An 18,042-nucleotide genomic window follows, 5' to 3' on the forward strand; every position below is an offset into this window, starting at 1 on the left:
GAAGGCGAAGGTGGTGGTGTCACAGAGGACACCACTGTGGACAGATTTGTGGATAGTCCTGTGCTATAAGATATTGGGTGCCTTCATATACTGGGTTGGTCTGCTAGCTACGGTCGCGGCCCGAAGGGAGTCGTTCAGGATGACCTCCCTCCCCTTGGGACCAAACGACCAAGTTCGTGATGCCCTTGGACTGAATTAAGGTGAAACGACACCAGCCAACCAGTTTTAAGATTTATTAACACAAAGATAAGGCATGTGGTCAAATAGGATAACCAACTAGCTAGACAAGTCCCGTGCCACACATTTCCTACTGATTCAACAAAGGAGAGGGGAAAAGAGAGGAGAGAGAGAGAGAAAAAAAAAAGATATCACCACCCGTGGATCCAGCGTTGTCCCGTTGGTCCTCTTCCTTTGGGAGTCTCAGCGGTGGAGGGGGGGGGCTCCCGTCTGGTGATAGGTGGGAAGGATATGGGGCAAGGCTCCAGCAAATTCAGCCACTCATGTCAAGCAAGTCTTATAGAAGTTGCGCTAAAAACGGACAATAATTTACAGTCCAGATCCCAAAGTCTCTGCCCGATTGTGGTCTCATTCAGTGCAGGCTTGGTGTGTGCCGGGTGGTTGCGGGGAGACCATCTCGGGGGTCGCAGCAGCCCAGTCCTGTTTCTGCCAGGGACAGATGGCTTGTTCGGGGTTATGGCCTGCCTGCACCCCATGCACCAAGAAATGTTTAAGGCAAAAAGATTCATTCATTGGTCCACCACAGCTACCCATATACCGGGTATCACATCATCTTCCTGGCCCAGAGTAGAGACTGAGTAAAAACACCAGTGAAGTTAAATAAACAATTAAGTGGGTGGTATGAGTTAGGAATTGGTTTTGCTGCCTGAGTCCCCTTCATGCTAAAATTGTAACTGCTCCAGAGCCATCAAAACATTCCAACTGCCTTTTAAATCTTAATGGGATTTTGTTATTTATTTTAGTGCTCCTGAAGAAGAGTGACTAACAGCGTCCTGAAGAAGACAGACTATTAGTACCTGTTGCAAAAGCAGCCTCACCAATTTCTGTTCCCCTCATAATCCTGCTAACCTTGTAGGGCCAAAATGAGAGAGGTGTAGGCTATGGTAACAGAGACTGCTTATTACAGCTGTAGCTTGTTTTTGGCTGGTAAGATTTCCTCTGAAACTAGGCCACTGACTGCCAAACATGTGCTGGTCTTGCTGAATATGTGCTGAAGATGAAATGCATTGTTTTCATTTCTTTCCTCACACAGAGCATGAACATACAGTGCTGGAGAAGTTGTGTAACCTGGCTGTTTAGTGAATACTATGGTTCGGGTCTGCTTTGTAAATTAAGAGTACTTTAAGTAAAATTTTACAACAATAAAACTGACTTTATAAGAATACTGAATGGAAATAGAATTTACTCCATAAAACATCAGTTTTCATTGGTCTCTAGATAAAAACAAAGTGAAAAGAGCAAGAAAAATAAGTATTTGGGCCAAAGTTCTTAAACTCAGAAGCTTAAGGTGAGGTATAAGTCCTTATGTAGTTATCTAAATAAGTGGCCTAGTCAGCAAATGTGCTGAATATCTGCTTACTCTAGTAACTTTCTTTACTGAGTGTTCTGCACATTTCAGTGATAAAACTAGTTATTTGGATACACAAAATATGCTTATAGGCACCTCTGAAAATACTAGGCCTTTATAATACTATTTTTGTGAAGAGATATTTTCAAATAAAAAATGAAGGAATTTTTATATATCCTGACATGTTCTTTTAACACTTCAGATCTTTTTCCTAAAAGATGTTATTTCTTCAAAGAGCTTTTCACAACAATAGAGTTAAAAAACCTGATGGTTTGACTGTGAGTAACTGACTGCAAAATAATTTCTTATCATTAATTTAGATAACTTCTTTCATTGATTTAAAGAAATTCTTCCGTTAGCTGTAGTTTCAATCACTAAAAAGTTGGTATGTGTTCATTATGGTAGTTTTATTCTAAAAATCACATGTTTAATTGCATATTCTTTTCACTGAAATATTCATTACTTGTGACCTGAAAATTGGTTGAATGTTTGTGAGAATTCTGATACTTCATAACAAAATAACTCTTCCATCCATTTAACTATTTTAATTTTTGTTTTCATTTTAGTACTGTTCCATCAATTTTTGTTTTCATTTTAGTACTGTTTCATCATAAATTATTTTCACTTGATTTCAGATAGAAACAAGATTTGGCAGAGGTCTGAACACCATTGATCTGTCATAATATTTTTTTCAGGTGATTCGAAAGCACATTACTCAGATTGTTTCCTTTCCTTTCAGAGGCTGCAATGAAACCTTCATCTTGCAGGTAATAATTTTTTTGTTTACTAGCATCCTATAAACTTCACTTTTCTCACTTCTTTCTCTTCTGGGGTTTGATAATTTCTGTTTTAACACCATTTCACACATACTTATCCCTGTGTTTCTCCTAAACTTTAGCTTCACAGATACTGAAGTTCTCTTTTCCAGTGCTGCAGCACATCATCAACTGTATCTTATCTGGTCCTCTCAAATTTTTCAGATGATTTTGAGAAAGTAATTGGCAAATGTCTGTTCTTTCTGTTTTGAAATAAATCTGTATTATCTTTCTTTCTAAACAAAAAAGATATTTCACCACAGTTTTCTCAGATACGAATTTTGTAAAAACTACAGTGGATAGCATATATTCACTGCATATATTGGTCAGTTTTGAAAATAATGATATTTCTAGCATTTCTTTTTCCCACACTCAACATTAATTGCTGGTACTGTAGACTGAACTTAAAAAATACTGAAGATTTTTGCAAGTGGCATCTGTACTGATGATTGCACCAAAATTGTCCATCCAAATCAAAAGCTGAAGAGCCAAAGAACTGTTTCTATTGTGACAGTTCACTTCATCAAAGTACTTTATGTAGATTTATTAGTACATGATATCTTCTGGTGCAACATTTGCTTCTTCTGTTTTAGTCTTAATCTTAGGGAAATTAATCCCACTTATGGCTAGTAGCAACAAATTTACTGCATGTGCTGTGGCACTTGCCACACAAAGCCAAAAACAGTCTTCAAACTGTTCTTCTAAGATTACAAACTGAAAGACATTTTCCCGAAAATTGGCAATTCTTTCTGTGAGGTGATGAAGTTTTACAGCAGCCATAAAGCTGGTGACTGCAAGTACTATAAATCCACCTGCAATAAAATGAGAAAGTATTCACCATTGTTGTCAAAACAAGTCAGACATTTTGGTTGCGCTTCAGAAAAGCTTATTAAATACATAAGTATTACACAGAATAGGGATAGACTTAGGGCATGGCTTAAACACCTTCAAAATCTTCAGTCTTTATTATATGACTAAACATTATATCAGTGCTTATAATGAAGTCCTTTTATAGTGACATGGAGGCTAAAGACTAGCATTGCAGCTCATATAAAACATTGACTAGACAAAAAAGGCTAAAACACCATGTGACAGTTCTATTTTGATAAATGAGAATTCACCACTAACTTCATTTTATTTAGAAGTTTTTAAGTCAAGGCGATATATCATAAGGCAAGAGACAAAAGTTTTACTTTTAAAATTCTATATGAATGTGACAGATGGAAAAATATTTGTAAGTGATTTACCTGCAAGGAAATTCCAGAGGCACACTCCTGCTGGACCTTTAATAGCCCGGTAGGGAACTTTGATTGCGTTAAGAATGCAGAATCCAAAACTGACCAGAGAAAAGAAAAGGGCCACGCAAAGGAACATTACAATCATCACATGCAGGCCTGTATTCAGCTTTTTCACCATATGTGGGAAAACTGGCAAGAAAAAAATATAATTTACTCAGCATATAATTTTTCTTGACAACAGTAAACATCACACTATGCTCATGCTTTGAGCTCAAGTTATCCTCAAATGAATTTTTCCAGATGCAGTCAATTCAGGTAGTTACACACATCTTAGTTCACGAGGCTTTAGTTTATTTGTCACTACATCATAGAAGCAAGGATGTGCTACCACAGGAACAATCCTTTGCACAGGATCTGGGAGCGAGGAAAAAGATTCACTCCCTTCTGTTCTTATATTCTCATGTGATTCTTCTTTCTCTCTTCCTTTCTTTAAATCTGGCTCCAGTGAGATCTACTGCATATTCATATTTCCTAATCCAACAGGTTTCCACTTTCAAGTTCCCTTCTTGGTTTCTCATCCAATGTTTGTGCCCCTTCAGTGCTCTTCTGGGCATCTGATAGTGTTTTAGTTACATTTGTCTGAAGTTAGCAAAGTACTGTAGGCAGGGCTGGCGCTAGGTTCAGCGAGGCGTTATGTTCACATATTTTGGTATACGTGAGCTCCTTCTCAGCAGCCTGTTGTTTGCCTGTGCCTAGGAACGGCGACTCCCTTAATCTGTTTTTGTTTTCATAGCCAGAGTTACTTAGTTGGAGGGCCAAATCAGCTAGCAGCAGGGAGCTGTGGAGCACCTGAGCATTCAGTTTATCCTGCCGCTCTTTAGTAACAAGACCGGAGGAAACATGAGTAGGAATTGGAGCTGACATGCTGACAGGAAAGACATAAGCTGATCAAGATGAGTGATCAGGAGGTTAAGCCTTGCACACTCAAGCGCTATGGTTCTACCTTTTGAGTAACTCATTTGGGGATAGTAGTGAGCCAGGATAGTGAGATGAACCTATGGGAAACTAACTGATTTTCTGTAGGTAATTTTTTCAGCCAGCTTAACTTCCTGAACTACTTCAACACACAGCTATATTCCAGCACTGCTGTGAAGAATGGGGCAAGACAGCACAGCTGTGGGTCAGGGAGAGGATGAGACTGAACTTATACTGGTTTAAGTTTCTGTGGATCGCCCCACCAAACTGCAGATCTTCAATGCAAAATATTATTTGCAGTACAGCACAGGATATACAAAAACTCAAAGTTATCCAAAGTACAGATCAATATCTGAGTGCTTTTGAGACATTAGGACAGCTACAGAAATACATAAATGAGATCAACTGAATAAATCTCTAGTTCCTAGGGGGGGAAAAAAAGAGGGAGGAGTTTAACACAGAAAGCAAGGACAGAGATACTGCAGAGAACACTTGGCATGGGAAGGATTCAGGTAAGGGGAAACTATGACTTATGGGGGCATCTCCAAGTCCTACTTCCTTCTGTAGCTCTGTCTGAGATAGATACAATGAGCTCTACTCTGTCCAAAAGACGAAAAGCAAACCCTCTGTCTAGCCCTAGGGCCTTTTTTTCATCTTGATTCCAGGATTGCATCTGAGAATATAAACAAAAAAAAAATCTAGCCCAAGAAGATGTAGATTTTACATTCACACTCAGATCCCAAACCATAAAGACCACAAGTGAGCCATAAATATAAATTTAATAATAATGATTTGCATTCTACACATTCTGTAAATAAAAAGAATAGGGTGCTTTTAAGGTTGAGCTAGACATTAGGCTAAAGATGCAACCAAAATTGTACTTACTTGTGAATTTGGAACGACGCCCACCCAACCCACACTGGCGGATTTTGCCACCCTGAAAGAGTCCATAGTAAATTTCTCCAATGAACTTGACCAGCTCTGGATCTGTGGCATTGACTAAATCGACTCCTGTCTTGCAAAGGATCTTTCCAGTCATCCACTTTTGGGTCCCCATTGCAACAACAATCAAGAGAAAAGACGCAAAACTTATTATAGAGGCCAAGGCAAATAAAGTCTTTTTAAAACAGCCAGGCATCCTAGCAGTTTCAAGGAATCATCTCCAAGGCCCCTCTACAGTAATTAGGTATGTTTCCCATTTTTTCTGATGCTCAAAAATCCACAAATGAATAGTAAGTATTTCAAAATACACCTTACTGTATTCTGAAGCTCCAGAAGTTAAACTAAACAGGTAAAAATCAAGTCCAAAAACATGTTTTGCTGCAACATCTTGAAATGGTTGCAACTAACAGCTTCATTACACTGCAGCATGGTGGTGCTTGTTTCTGAAGGAAGTAATCCTGTATCTATTGCATGACTAATGTTTCATCAGAGGTTTAACTGTCCTGCTCAAATGACGTGAACTTCTTTACCATAACCACACGGGAGGACAACTAGGAGCAGCATCCAATTTTTTTTAGTTATTAAAAAGATGACTTAACCGTCATAAGGGGCAAAGCATTAAAAAAAAAATTACACTTTGGCACCAGAACTGCGCTGACGCCTCAGAGGTATCGAGTTGCCTTCTCTCGGTGCTCACTCCTCCCCGCCTCTCTAAATATATAGCTGCCAGAGCCGCTAAAACCGCTCATAAACCTTGGCGCGGCCACCCCGCTCGCGGCCCATTAGCCGAGGCGCACAAACAACGCTTCACGGTGCTAAGGCTTCCGACGCGGGTCCGAGACACGGGCGAGCTCCGCGGACCGCCCGGCCCGGCCTGCTCCGGTGGGGTGGGGGGAGCCGGGAGCCTCAGTTGCCGGCACCCGCAGAGCCACCGCACGGCGCTGAAGGAAACAGACGATAATGGCGGCAGCGGCACCACAGCCGCTGCCACCCGAGACCTGCGGTGCGCTCCGCGACCGCTGATTTATCAACCCTCGCCGCAGCCGGTACCGCAACGCGCCGCGGCTCAAATGCTTGGCGGAGCGGCGCCCCACGGCCCCCGTAGCCGCCTCACGGCTGGCAGCGGCAGCAGCAGCTACCGGCCTGCCCGCGCGTCCCCGCCCACTCCCCGCCCCCCGTAACGGCTGCGCCAGGGGCGGGCTGCAGGGCGCATGCGCCGGCGGGGGCCGTGGGGCCGGCGGGGAGCGAGCGAGCGAGCATGGCGGCGGCGGCGGCGGGCAGGGTGCTGGTGTACGGGGGCAGAGGCGCCCTGGGGTCGCAGTGCGTGCAGTACTTCAAGTCCCGGAACTGGGTAATGGCGGGGCGCGGGGGCAGCGGGGCGCCTTTCGGCGGAGCCTTGGCGAGGGCGGGTAACGGGGGGGGGGGGGGGTGCGGCAGCGACCTGCTGAGAGAGCGCCCGAGGCGCGGGGCGCCCCCCCCCCCCCGCCCCCCGCGGTCCGACTGACGCGCCCCCCTCTCGCTGCCGCAGTGGGTGGCCAGCATCGACCTGGCCGCGAACGAGGAGGCCAGCGCCAACGTGGTGGTGCGGGTGATGGAGTCCTTCCCCGAGCAGGCCGAGCAGGTGGGTGCGCGGCGGCGGCGCTGGGGGCCGTTGGGCGCGAGGGCAGGAGCTGGCGCGGGCTCTGCCCGGGAGCCTGGCGGTGGCTGCTGCTCCCTTCTACGGCTCGGGGCTTAAAGCGCGGTGCTGTGTTACTACTTTGTCACCTGCGAAGTGTCATGGGCTGAGCCAGACTCGTGTGGTCAGGATAAGCTGGGACGTCTTAAACTGCAACGCTTCCTTCTGATGTCTTAACACTTAAACCTGCTGTGCGCAGTATCCTCTGAGCACTGCAGACCCCCAGGGGATTCCCGGTAAATGCTTTCCACAGTGGTAAAAGTGGCAAAATCAAGGCCTGAATATTGTTTTGCTTTATTCTCAGTAGATGAAATAATCTTTTTTTTAACTTTATCCCCTCACTGGTAAAGGAAGCGTTTTGACTACTGATTCAGTTTGTGTCCACACAAGTCTGCAAGCTATTGAAGTGTGATCTAGAATGTTTCCAATGTATTTTTCATTGTTGAACATTTATGAAAGCCAGTGGACTTTTTTTTTTTTTTGCCCTTTAAGAGAGATGGGTTGTTTACTTTTTTTATTGTAACAGAGAAAGTTAATTACCAGTTGCGAAGTCTCATATTTGGAACAGGAAAAAAATACTGGATGTCTGTGTGACTCCATCACTAATTGTTGCCATCTAGATAGAAGTGTCCTCAGTAAGGAGGCTATTCTTTAGTTGTTCACTTCTTGCACCATCATCAAAAATGTCATAGAAATAGTTCTGGTCAGATCTGGAGTTTCATTTCCCATGTTCTTAAATAGCACAGTACCCAGAGAAGAACCTGTCAAAAAGTAAGTCACAAGTAAATTTTTTTTGTTTATGACATAGTAAGAGTCAGATCTTTCAGTCCTGCTCAGATCAGTTATTTCCACTGACATCACACAGCGTATGCTCAGATATTCAGCTGTAGCTATTTTTCAACATTATTGTTTTGTTTAGGGTTGGTAGATGAAAAATGTTAATATTCTGCAGCTGTTTAAATTGCCATGTGTTGTATTAACTCAACTATGTAAATGAAAAAAAAAACCTTAAAAGCAGCCTTGATGTTTAATCTTTTATGAGTTCAGTGTTTTCAGAATGTTTTTATTCTCTATATTGAAGGTGACAGCAGAGGTTGGAAAACTTCTTGGTGAAGAAAAGTTGGATGCAATCTTGTGTGTAGCAGGAGGATGGGCTGGAGGCAGTGCCAAAGCTAAATGTAAGCCTTTGGTACATGCATGCTAGTGAACACACGAATGAAATCTGAGAGGAATGCTTAAAAATCATGGCAATAAAGATCTTTCTTTCTGAGCACAGAAGAGGACATGAGCCTAATAGTACAAAGCAGCTCAGTCACAATGCTTCTTGGTGCTTCTGAGAATTACAACAGTTTGTTAAATTTGCAGAGCACTTGGTATTCCCAGTAATGCTTTTTGATGCCCCATTTTTCATCAGTAGGTCTTGAAGCCTTTTATGAAGGAATTTATCATCTATGAACAACTTTTGCAAGGGTTTTCTATGACAGGCAAGTTGCATAAGACAGTGGCTGGGTAGAACATTGACATTCTGTTTCCTAGTTCACTGCTTTATCCATAAGACCTCAGTTGCGTCCTGCAGTTCTGTGAGCTGCTACTGCACAACACAGTATTGACAGGAGCTGGGTAATGACTCGAGATTGTGTTAGGAAAAAAAAAGTCCTAAGTTTAATAAAGCTTTTAAATGCCTAATACTCGTAGTGGAGTTTTATACCTTACCTCTAATGAAGAGACACAAAAGCATAGTCTCACTTTCCATCTGGAGTAAATCCAGTAAAATGTATCCTTTTCCTCCCCTTTCCCAGTTCAGACATTCCAGGCAAAGATTTCTTTTCAAAGAGAAACAATGGGAAGACAGGCACACAGCGGTGAATGTTTGTGCAATTGTATTATAGTGGATTATTATTCATATGCACACTATTTTGAATAAGGTAATTTATCACAGTAGTAATTTATAGTAATGTTATTGGTAGGATAGCAGGATATCTTGGGATCGGGTGGTCAGCTTGTCTGATTTATGTTATTGAGTTAGATACTTGTGCTTACTTTGTTAAGGAAATGTTCCTACTGAATGCTAAAAACCTTTGACATGCCTAAGCACTGCTTTTCCTCTCTCCCCTGTGAATACCGATAATAGAAAACAATGTTTGACACTCAGACAAATGGCTGTTCAAATTCTGCTTTCATTTGAATGTACTGTGGTGGGGTTTTTTTCGTTTTATTTCTGGTAGTGAGAAGGCAGGTGATTATCAAAAATATATGCTGTAGAGCAAGGACACAGAGCCCAAAGAGGAGGGAAATGTGAAATACGTGAAATGATACTTTACTTGCAGCGGAAGTAGAAAATGGTAGAAAGCATGTTTTCTTAGTGGTGTTGAATAGGAAATAGGAAATTAGAGTTAGAAAACTTCTACTCCGTAGTAACTTTTGCTAATTCTCTTCTTAATCAGCATTATACAAAAACTGTGATTTGATGTGGAAACAGAGTGTTTGGACGTCCACAATTTCCAGTCACCTAGCCACAAAACATCTGAAAGAAGGAGGCCTCTTGACTTTGACGGGAGCACAAGCTGCTTTATCTGGAACCCCAGGTAAAACGCTATGTATCACAACTGCTGGGACATCAGCAGTGGTTGCTACGTGTTAGTCTATGAGCATCCTTGTTTGTGAAGCAACAGTTTAACTCCCCCACCTCTTGACACGCTATACAAATAGAAAATTGCTGCTGAAATCCTTAAGTATAATTTTACAGATGACAATACTAAATCTAGTAAAGCTAGAGTGCAAACTAAAAAAAATTAAAAAAAAAAAATCAGTGTTTGAATACAAGTTGATATGCATTAGTGAAATATAGTTGGCTAGTATATGATACAGTGAAAAATATTTGGAAAATAAGGGAGAGTAGAAGCACACTGAAAACTGTAAGTGCAGTGCTTAGATGAAGTTAAATCTTCTGTTTGCTTTTGTGAAGGCCAGAGACCCTAATTGCCCAATTTTTCCGTAAGTGATGACTCGGCTGGTTCTATTAAATACGTTTGTCCTGTTCATGTTCTGATTCCAGTCCACCTTTACTTCAGACATAGATAAGCTTGTTGACCTTCATCTTTGCCCTCCACTAGCTCCCATACCAACTTTATACAGATTTTTCACCTCACTCCTTTTTGTGTTGCTCTGAATGGAGGAAGAAATCTGGGAGTGATTTTAAAAAACCAAACCCACAGGCATTAGTTGTGAAGGAGAAGGTTTCTAAGACGAATACTCTTCTTTTCCAATATTTTATATTAGCGTGACTTTGCCAACTTTTTTATGAGATAGGAATATTCATAAATTTGTTTTATAACAACTGTGTCTAAAACCTTTCCATTCTTACAGCTTTCTACTATGTTCAGGAAAGTATGCTGTATTTTCTAGTTAATGATTTATCTTCTATACTGACATGTTTACAGCTGCATTTGACATAGTCTGAAGACAAAAGGCTTATTTTATGAGAAAAAGCAGATGAATAATTTACTGTGTACTACTGACTGACCATACACAAATGAAAACATATGAACCTCTAGCAAACTCTCATTTTTTTTTGGTATTTTTTGGGGTGGGAAGCAGGGACAACACAGGAATCAGAGTGATTTACTTTCATGTTTTGAACTGGCTGGTTTCAATAAGTCTGAATTTTCTTTAAAAACACCACAGTGCTTTAGGCAAACACATGGAACTTATTAACATCAGGAAGAATTGAGAAAAAAATGTTACTTAACTTTTGCAAATATGACTTGTTAGGCTTGTTATTAGCAGCCATTATGGAAGGAATCATCTTTTTCTTGTCTGCTGTTACTGTGATTTTTCATTTCCTATGTAAAAATGTTGACCCAAGTAAGACTTGCCTAATGCAAAGTAAGACTAGCCTAATGCAAATTGTAGAAAACTGCAAATGCTGTGATACAGAGGGAGACTGACAGTGATGGCAAAGAAATGCAGAAGCATGAAAAGGTTTAACATGACTTTGAAGAGAAGAGATAAGAGGGAAACATTGTAAAGATACAAATATTTTATAGTAACAAGAAAATAAGCTAGCCACCTCTGTCTGTGCTTTTGTCTAATGAAAAGGGATGTTATACAGTATGTTTAATTTAGTATAATGGAAGCACTTCTACAAAGCAGAATTACCTTTTTCTCTTTGCTATAAAATATTTCTTCAGGACCATTATAAAGGGCTTGTGTAGTTAGAGGTGAGTAGAAATGCATCCAGTTATAGTAGAAGAAAAAAAAAAATTTGTCTCTCTTAGTGGTCAGTCTGTCTAGACTGCCTGGCAGATATATACCATGAGACACTTCAGACCTATAGCACCCTGCCCATCTGGATCTTGTACCTGGCCAGTGTACCATGGTTCCTTTATGCTCTTATTTCTGTGGCACTTACGCTGCTAAACACTGGTTAGCTAGTAAGCAATAGTAGTTAGGAAAAGGTTGGCTTTACATGCAGATTATTTAGTAATTTTCTACCATGAGGTTTCTTGTAGTTTTCTCCAAAGTGCATTTGTTAGAATTAGGGTGCTGAGCAAGTGAATTACAGTTCTCATGAGCTGTATCTGTTTAGGTCCAAACTGGCAAATACCTTAGTCATATATTTAAAACTAACAGATGATTGCCTTATTAAAGTTTATGAGCCTCTTCACACTTACTGCATTTGTTCTGTAAGGTTAGCCCTGTTGGTCCCATCCTTCAGAGTATATTTTGAAGCATAGTTAAACATATTTAACTTGGTAAGCTTCTATTTCTGTAATAGTAAGTAAACTGAGTACTGTGATTTCTCCTGGATGTCTAGTAAGTTTTCTTTCTCTTTTTTTCTTTCTTTCTCTTTCAATATGTATGTCTTGCTATGTATGTTTCAAAAGTCTGATTCTGTTATCAGGCTGTGGTGAGTAGTGTTAAACCTGCTTTTCATCAAATACCATGAGTTTCTATCATGTTACTGATGATATTGAGAGCTGTCTTTATTGTGCTCTAATTTGCCTGTTTTTAATTGTTAGGGATGATTGGCTATGGCATGGCCAAAGGAGCAGTGCACCAGCTTTGTCAGAGTTTAGCTGGTGCCAGTAGTGGCTTGCCATCTGGTTCTGCTGCTGTTGCTATTTTACCGTAAGTGGTTGCATGGTTACCTCTGCTGCTGCATTATTTAATTTAATTACTGCTGTAACCTAGAGTTGCTTGGATATGTTTGTGATGTTCCATCCACGCTGCACAAACAGCTTATTAGACCTACTTACAGTTTGACAGAAAAAGGAACTGTCTTGAGTGTATGAATGCAAGGATGTGCAAATTACCCTAAAAATGATAAAAACAAATATTTTTTTTCTTTACCTTGCAGAGCAGTATTGGATGTTAGGATTAAAATTTGATTCACTTTTAACCAGTTTAACCATAACCATGTATTAACATGCTATTTTCAGTCCAGAAAAAACTGTAAAGTGAGGTGAGCTATTCAGCACAGTTATTCAGATTTAGCTATGTGATAATAGTAAAGCAAAGGATTATTTGCTAGATTATATTTGGCCAAAGATGCTTCTGTGCAGTGTTGTACATCAATTTACTTGATCAGTAATATTAGGTCACTTTGGGGACCATGAGAAGAAAGTATAGTTTGTCTTTCACCATCACAGTTTTCCTTTTGATATTTTGAGGCAAGCTGATAGATCTCAGTGTCTAAATCCGGTGATTCTGCTGTGAGAATTTAAGTATTTTTCTTGCCAGGTCCATATCAAGTACAGGGCCCCAAACTTAAGACTGAAGAGTTCTGAAAAGGGATTCGGAACAGTACCTGAATTATAACTGCACGTTTTCCTCTTACATGCAGTCTTAAACACAGTTCTTCAGGTGAAAGAGCAACAGTACTAAGAGTGTTTGAATAATTAACCCCTTCTACAGAGATTTACTGACACGTGTACCCCATGATCAGTGGTCTTTTGGCCCTTCTGGGCTTGCACAGAGCTTATGCAAAACTCTGTTCTTGAGTGGACTTCTGAGAGAATGATTACACCTAGGATTTTTAACAGCATCTGATTTAACAGATCTGAGGCAGTTCTGAGAATTTTGCTCTTTAATATCATTGTATGTAGTATAAATATGTATTAGCAAAGTGAAAGCTTCCTATACTTATGCCCTTAATCTTTGCCTTTGCAGTTGGTCTGAGGCTACTGGAAAGCCTGTGTGTAGTACGTATGTGCTGTGTGATACATGTGAACAAGCATATTACTGCTGTTTCCTGTCTGCATCCGAGAGGCTGTTAGGAAGAGAGGCTGGACAGGAGCTGTGGGCTGGATGAATCACCCTAAAGGGCTAGATGTTGTCAGTGGGTTAGACAGTTAAGGGGTTATAGGCTGGGAACCTTTGGTATACACTGAAAGTGATGGTTATACACTGTTAAATGTGTAGAGGATGCAAGGGAAATCCATGCCACGTGGTATAAAAGTCAAGCAGGTGTTACAGCGGTGAATAGAAGCAGGTGACTTTCATTGGAAACATGATGTACAAATAAAAGGCTTATCTTTCTCAATCACAGGGTTACCTTGGATACGCCAGCGAACAGGAAATCGATGCCTGACGCAGATTTCAGCTCCTGGACATCCTTAGAATTCATTGCTGAGTGAGTGTGTGTGATGACTAAACAGTTCCTCACTGTCCCTTTTGCTGCTACATCTTTTTGCCTGTCCTTTCTAAATGGTTGTCTTGGATTTGGGTATTTTTTCTCATCATCCCCTCATTCTGTGTGCCTTTAAATTGGGTTAAACTTATTGCACAAGCTCCTTAACTGGTGAATATTAGAACAACTCCATCAATTTTAGTGTCTCTACACTAGTTATTCTGACAAAAGAGAAGATCTCAAAGCCTGTAGACAAATGAAATTGCAGACAGCAGATGTAAGCATCAATAATTTGGTTTAAAGATAAACTGTACAGAGGCATGTGAATTTTTTTTTCTCTTGTTTTCTTTACTTCCTTCACTGCTCAGTTTATGGTGTGTTAATTCACTTCTCTCACATGGCAAAATTCCTGTTCCGTCTTCTTTAGAAAAACAGTCCAGAATTTTTTCCCATATCCAGAAAGGTTTGTCCTGAATGATGTTGCAAAATGCTGAAACTTGAGCTGCAGCTTATTTAACAGCAGGCTTGGATTTAAAGGCTTATTATTTTTAATTCCTCTTGGTTAAAGGTAGAGAAGGTGAAGTGTAACACTGCCTTCTGTGATGTGGTGGAGAGCAGGGCTTTGAATGATCCTGCTGAGGCTGATCTGTCAAAATGAAAACATGGACTCGGTGTTTTTTCTTTTTGGAAAAAAGCAAGAATGGATCTACCCTCATACACTGTAAAGGGCATGAACTTTTTCTTTATTTTTGCAAATTTAAAGGCTTTTAGAACTGATGCTGAAACTGCATTTACCTATTGGTATTGTTACGAGATTAGTTTAGTCTTGACATCTGATTTCCTTGCTTTGTGGCTTTTCCTAAGTTGGATGTCAGATTGAGAAATGTTTTTTTGCTGTGAGAAGCCTATGCAGCTGCTTGATGTGGCTCTTTAAAAGGGCTCCATCAATTTAATTTAGTTGACCTAAAAAGTTCAAAAAATGTTCCTATTGTGCTCCAGAGACTGCTCAGCCAGATGTTGTGGTTTTACAAATGTATTTGTAACTTTAAAATTTAAAGTATCTTTTCTTTATGGGAGAGCTAGCTTCATTCTTTTGTGTCTTAGTTTCTCATTCCCTGAACTTAAAATACATCTTTGAAAACTGAAATTCTCACTAATCCTGGAAGGAACTAGCTAATACTGTTAGAGTTGGTAACATTTTCTTTCTCTTTGGAGGGATATAGGAACTCTCTGCCAATATGACACTTGCATTCTGAAGTCTGTTGTGCCCTGGAAACCATTATATCAGATTGCATGACCTTTTAAAATGGGAGTTGTAAAATATGCACTATTGAAAGGGTTGATGGACCCCCAAAATATTCTGCACTTTGGTCCCTAGTGACAGGACAAGGGGCAATGGGTGCAAACTGAAACACAGGAAACTCCACTTGGGTACTAGAAAACACTTAACTGTGAGGGTGGTTGAACAGTGGAAGAGGTTGGCCAGAGAGATTGTGGAGTCTCCACCCTTGGAGATATTTGAAACCTGACTGGACATGGTCCTGGGCAACCTGCTCCAGCTGACCCTGCTAAAGCAGGGGGGTTGGACCAGATGATCTCCAGGCGTCCCTTCCCATCTCAACTATTCTGTGATTCCTGGATTATACTATTATACATTATGCATGAGTTAGGCATAAGGAATGTTCTGGCCTGCTGCATAGGATGACTTAGGGCCTTCTGTGCTTCTATCAAGACCACATTCACAGTTAAATACTTAATATCTGTTGGCAGAGCACAGGTCAAAGAATGAGGAGAAAAAATAAGGAAGACTGAGTTAAGAAGGAAGGACATGGAAAGAAGGGAGAGAACTTGGCTAGGCTCAAAGGCAACAGTAGGGGAGAAAGAGAATGGGAATAGAGAACAAAGGTATGAGAAAAAGGATAATTACCAACCTAAAATGTTTAAAAACTCTATTTTAGCCATAAATTTGCATTTCTGATGTATATGATAAAGATGACTTAAATAGCTACCACTTAGACATTTTAAGTTCCTGGTATTTTCCTTTGAGGTGTTCTGAAAGTGCTATTTGTGTGCTGTAAAGCCCTCCTGATTTGTTTAGGCCTCCGTCTAGCAATAAAGGTCTGAATTCAGTTATCACATTGCAAGTTTGGGACATGGATGGAAGTCTCTGTAGGAAGTAGGAAAAGCAATAGGCTTTCATTCTCTGCCTCCTGTCAACAGATCTAATAATTGGGGGTTTTTTTCTTTCTCCTTCTCATCCCTTTCTGTTTATTTTCATTGAAACAGAACTTTTTATGACTGGATAACAAGAAAGAACCGACCGAACTCAGGGAGTCTAATCCAGGTGATAACTACAGGAGGAAAGACCGAACTAGTTGCAGCACATCTTTGATGTCAGTCACTTAAGATTGTGAAGCTTCAGCAAAGGAGATTCTGAGACTGAGAATCTTCACCTATGGAAGATGTCTGCTAGTATTATTTTGGATGATTTTGCATATCCAGTGATTGTTAACTGTGTCACTTGTGGAACCAGATTGCAGGTAGTATTTCTGTGCTGTCAGCTGCTAGCTGTCAGCATTTATTTACCAAGTATTTGTCTCTAAATGAAAGTTGCAGGCTTTAAAGTCCTAATGTCCTAATCCTGAGCACTATATAATGACTTACCTCTTTTCTCTGAAATGGAAATTGTGCTTTATTATGTCATGTAATCACATATATAATGGTCAGATTCTTTTCTCTGTCAGTAAGTCTTTTTGGCAACTTCTTGTGAATGTCTCAACAGTCTGTCTTTCTGTTTGGGAATATAACCATACCACTTTGTATTATGTTGGCTGTAACTGTAGGAATCATTGCAGTCATACATAATGTCCTAGTCTTGTAAATGTTTTCATGTGAACATTCCACTGGAGTTAGTGGAGCTGTATAGGGATTAATCACTTGAGAACGAGTTCCTAATTTGCCTTACAGCTTATAAACTGCTATCAGGTCTACAGTTGTAGGATAACACAGTAGTTTTGCTAGATGGTTAGGTATGTCTTTGTATTACTTATGATGGTTCTTTATTTTTTGAAAAAAGCAAAGTGCCCTAAAGAACTACAACAAAAACCACACATCTGTTTCAATGTGGAGTTTTCTGTGCTAAATAAATATATATTGTTTTACATGTTGGGCTAGTGGCTTCATTGTAATCCAGACATATTTGGAGAGCATTTTAATCAGATTTTTTTTGTTACTTTGAAAATAACAATCAGTTCTGTGACTTATGCTTAATGCAGACCAAGGTTTTCTCATAATCCTGTATTTATTTCCTTCTCATGGTGTTGTGGAAAATACTGTACATTTCTATGGTAGAGATGTGGAAGAGCTACTAGTCATACACTGAGGCTGGCCTTTGGCTGGAGTAAATGTTTCCTTTGGTCCCACTACATCATGTGGAACTATGGTTTGGTTGCAGAATGAAAGCTTTGCTGCTTCTGAGCATAGGCACGTGTGGAGACCAGTCTTGTCAGTTTTTTTGGAAGGTCTTGAGAACAACTGAATACTCAAGGCTTGTATTAAATTCTCTATATAAACTTTTCTTTCTTTTTTAATTTCAGGGTAGTATTGGGTGTGAATTTACTGCTATGGGTCAGGAGACCTTTCCTATCTTCCCACTAGCAGAAGCTATGGGCATGTCTGCCCATGTCAATTTAACGTGGTCATACAGCTGTATGATTGCCTTCTTTGTATGATCATTCTTCCACTTATAGCGTCTTGCTGGATGCAAAGGTGGAGAGCAAAAAGTTTTATGTCCTGTCAATAAGCAGTCAAGAACTGTCAGCTCATGGCAAGCAGCTTTTAAGTGGAAGACTAGCAACTATAATGTTAGCCTGGAGCAACTGCAGGTCAAAAGTACAGACAAAAACTGCAAGGCACTGGTAATCTGGTAAGACCTCACTGTTTTAGTCCTTGTGCTGGGAAAGGGAAGAGGCATCATACTACAAGCTTACATGGATTTGAAGTCTTCCCTTTGCCAAGCTAGCCTAATTTCCAAAAGTTGCACTCAAGGTGCTTGTGTTGTGTCATCTTGTAAATATCCATTGAATCAGTTCTCAGAAGCTCTCTGAAGCAGATTGAGCTCTTGAAGTGAGCAGAGCACAGGTGGGATTCTAGATGTGCAATTATACAGCTGGGTAAAAAAA

At 40.4% G+C, this 18,042-nt stretch overlaps 3 protein-coding genes across 4 annotated transcripts in view; 1 reads left to right on the plus strand and 2 right to left on the minus strand.

Moving 5' to 3' along the window:
• MED28 (mediator complex subunit 28) overlaps positions 1-6,767 on the minus strand; it is a 28,034-nt gene extending 21,267 nt beyond the window's left edge. The window contains exon 1 of the mRNA XM_064511389.1: positions 6,762-6,767. The gene's annotated coding sequence lies outside the window, so the exon portion shown is untranslated. The remainder of the gene's footprint in view (positions 1-6,761) is intronic.
• Positions 1,956-6,524, minus strand: CLRN2 (clarin 2). Its single transcript, XM_026122002.2, has 3 exons — positions 5,499-6,524; positions 3,648-3,827; positions 1,956-3,212 (listed from the first exon to the last, which is right to left on the minus strand). The coding sequence occupies exons 1-3, from the start codon at positions 5,749-5,751 to the stop codon at positions 2,947-2,949; spliced, it is 699 nt and encodes a 232-aa protein (XP_025977787.2). The 5' UTR covers positions 5,752-6,524; the 3' UTR covers positions 1,956-2,946.
• Positions 6,744-17,022, plus strand: QDPR (quinoid dihydropteridine reductase). Of its 2 annotated transcripts, XM_026122020.2 has the most exons (7): positions 6,744-6,906; positions 7,084-7,176; positions 8,312-8,408; positions 9,675-9,815; positions 12,252-12,360; positions 13,781-13,864; positions 16,148-17,022. In XM_026122020.2, the coding sequence occupies exons 1-7, from the start codon at positions 6,814-6,816 to the stop codon at positions 16,251-16,253; spliced, it is 723 nt and encodes a 240-aa protein (XP_025977805.2). In that variant the 5' UTR covers positions 6,744-6,813; the 3' UTR covers positions 16,254-17,022. The 2 variants fall into 2 exon arrangements, with proteins under 2 accessions (XP_025977805.2, XP_025977806.2); XM_026122021.2 differs by lacking the exon at positions 7,084-7,176 and having other exon boundaries at positions 6,745-6,906.
• Positions 17,023-18,042: the final 1,020 nt, after the last annotated feature.

This window comes from Dromaius novaehollandiae, chromosome 4 (assembly GCF_036370855.1).
Source record: "Dromaius novaehollandiae isolate bDroNov1 chromosome 4, bDroNov1.hap1, whole genome shotgun sequence".
NCBI classification, from domain to species: Eukaryota; Metazoa; Chordata; class Aves; order Casuariiformes; family Dromaiidae; genus Dromaius; species Dromaius novaehollandiae.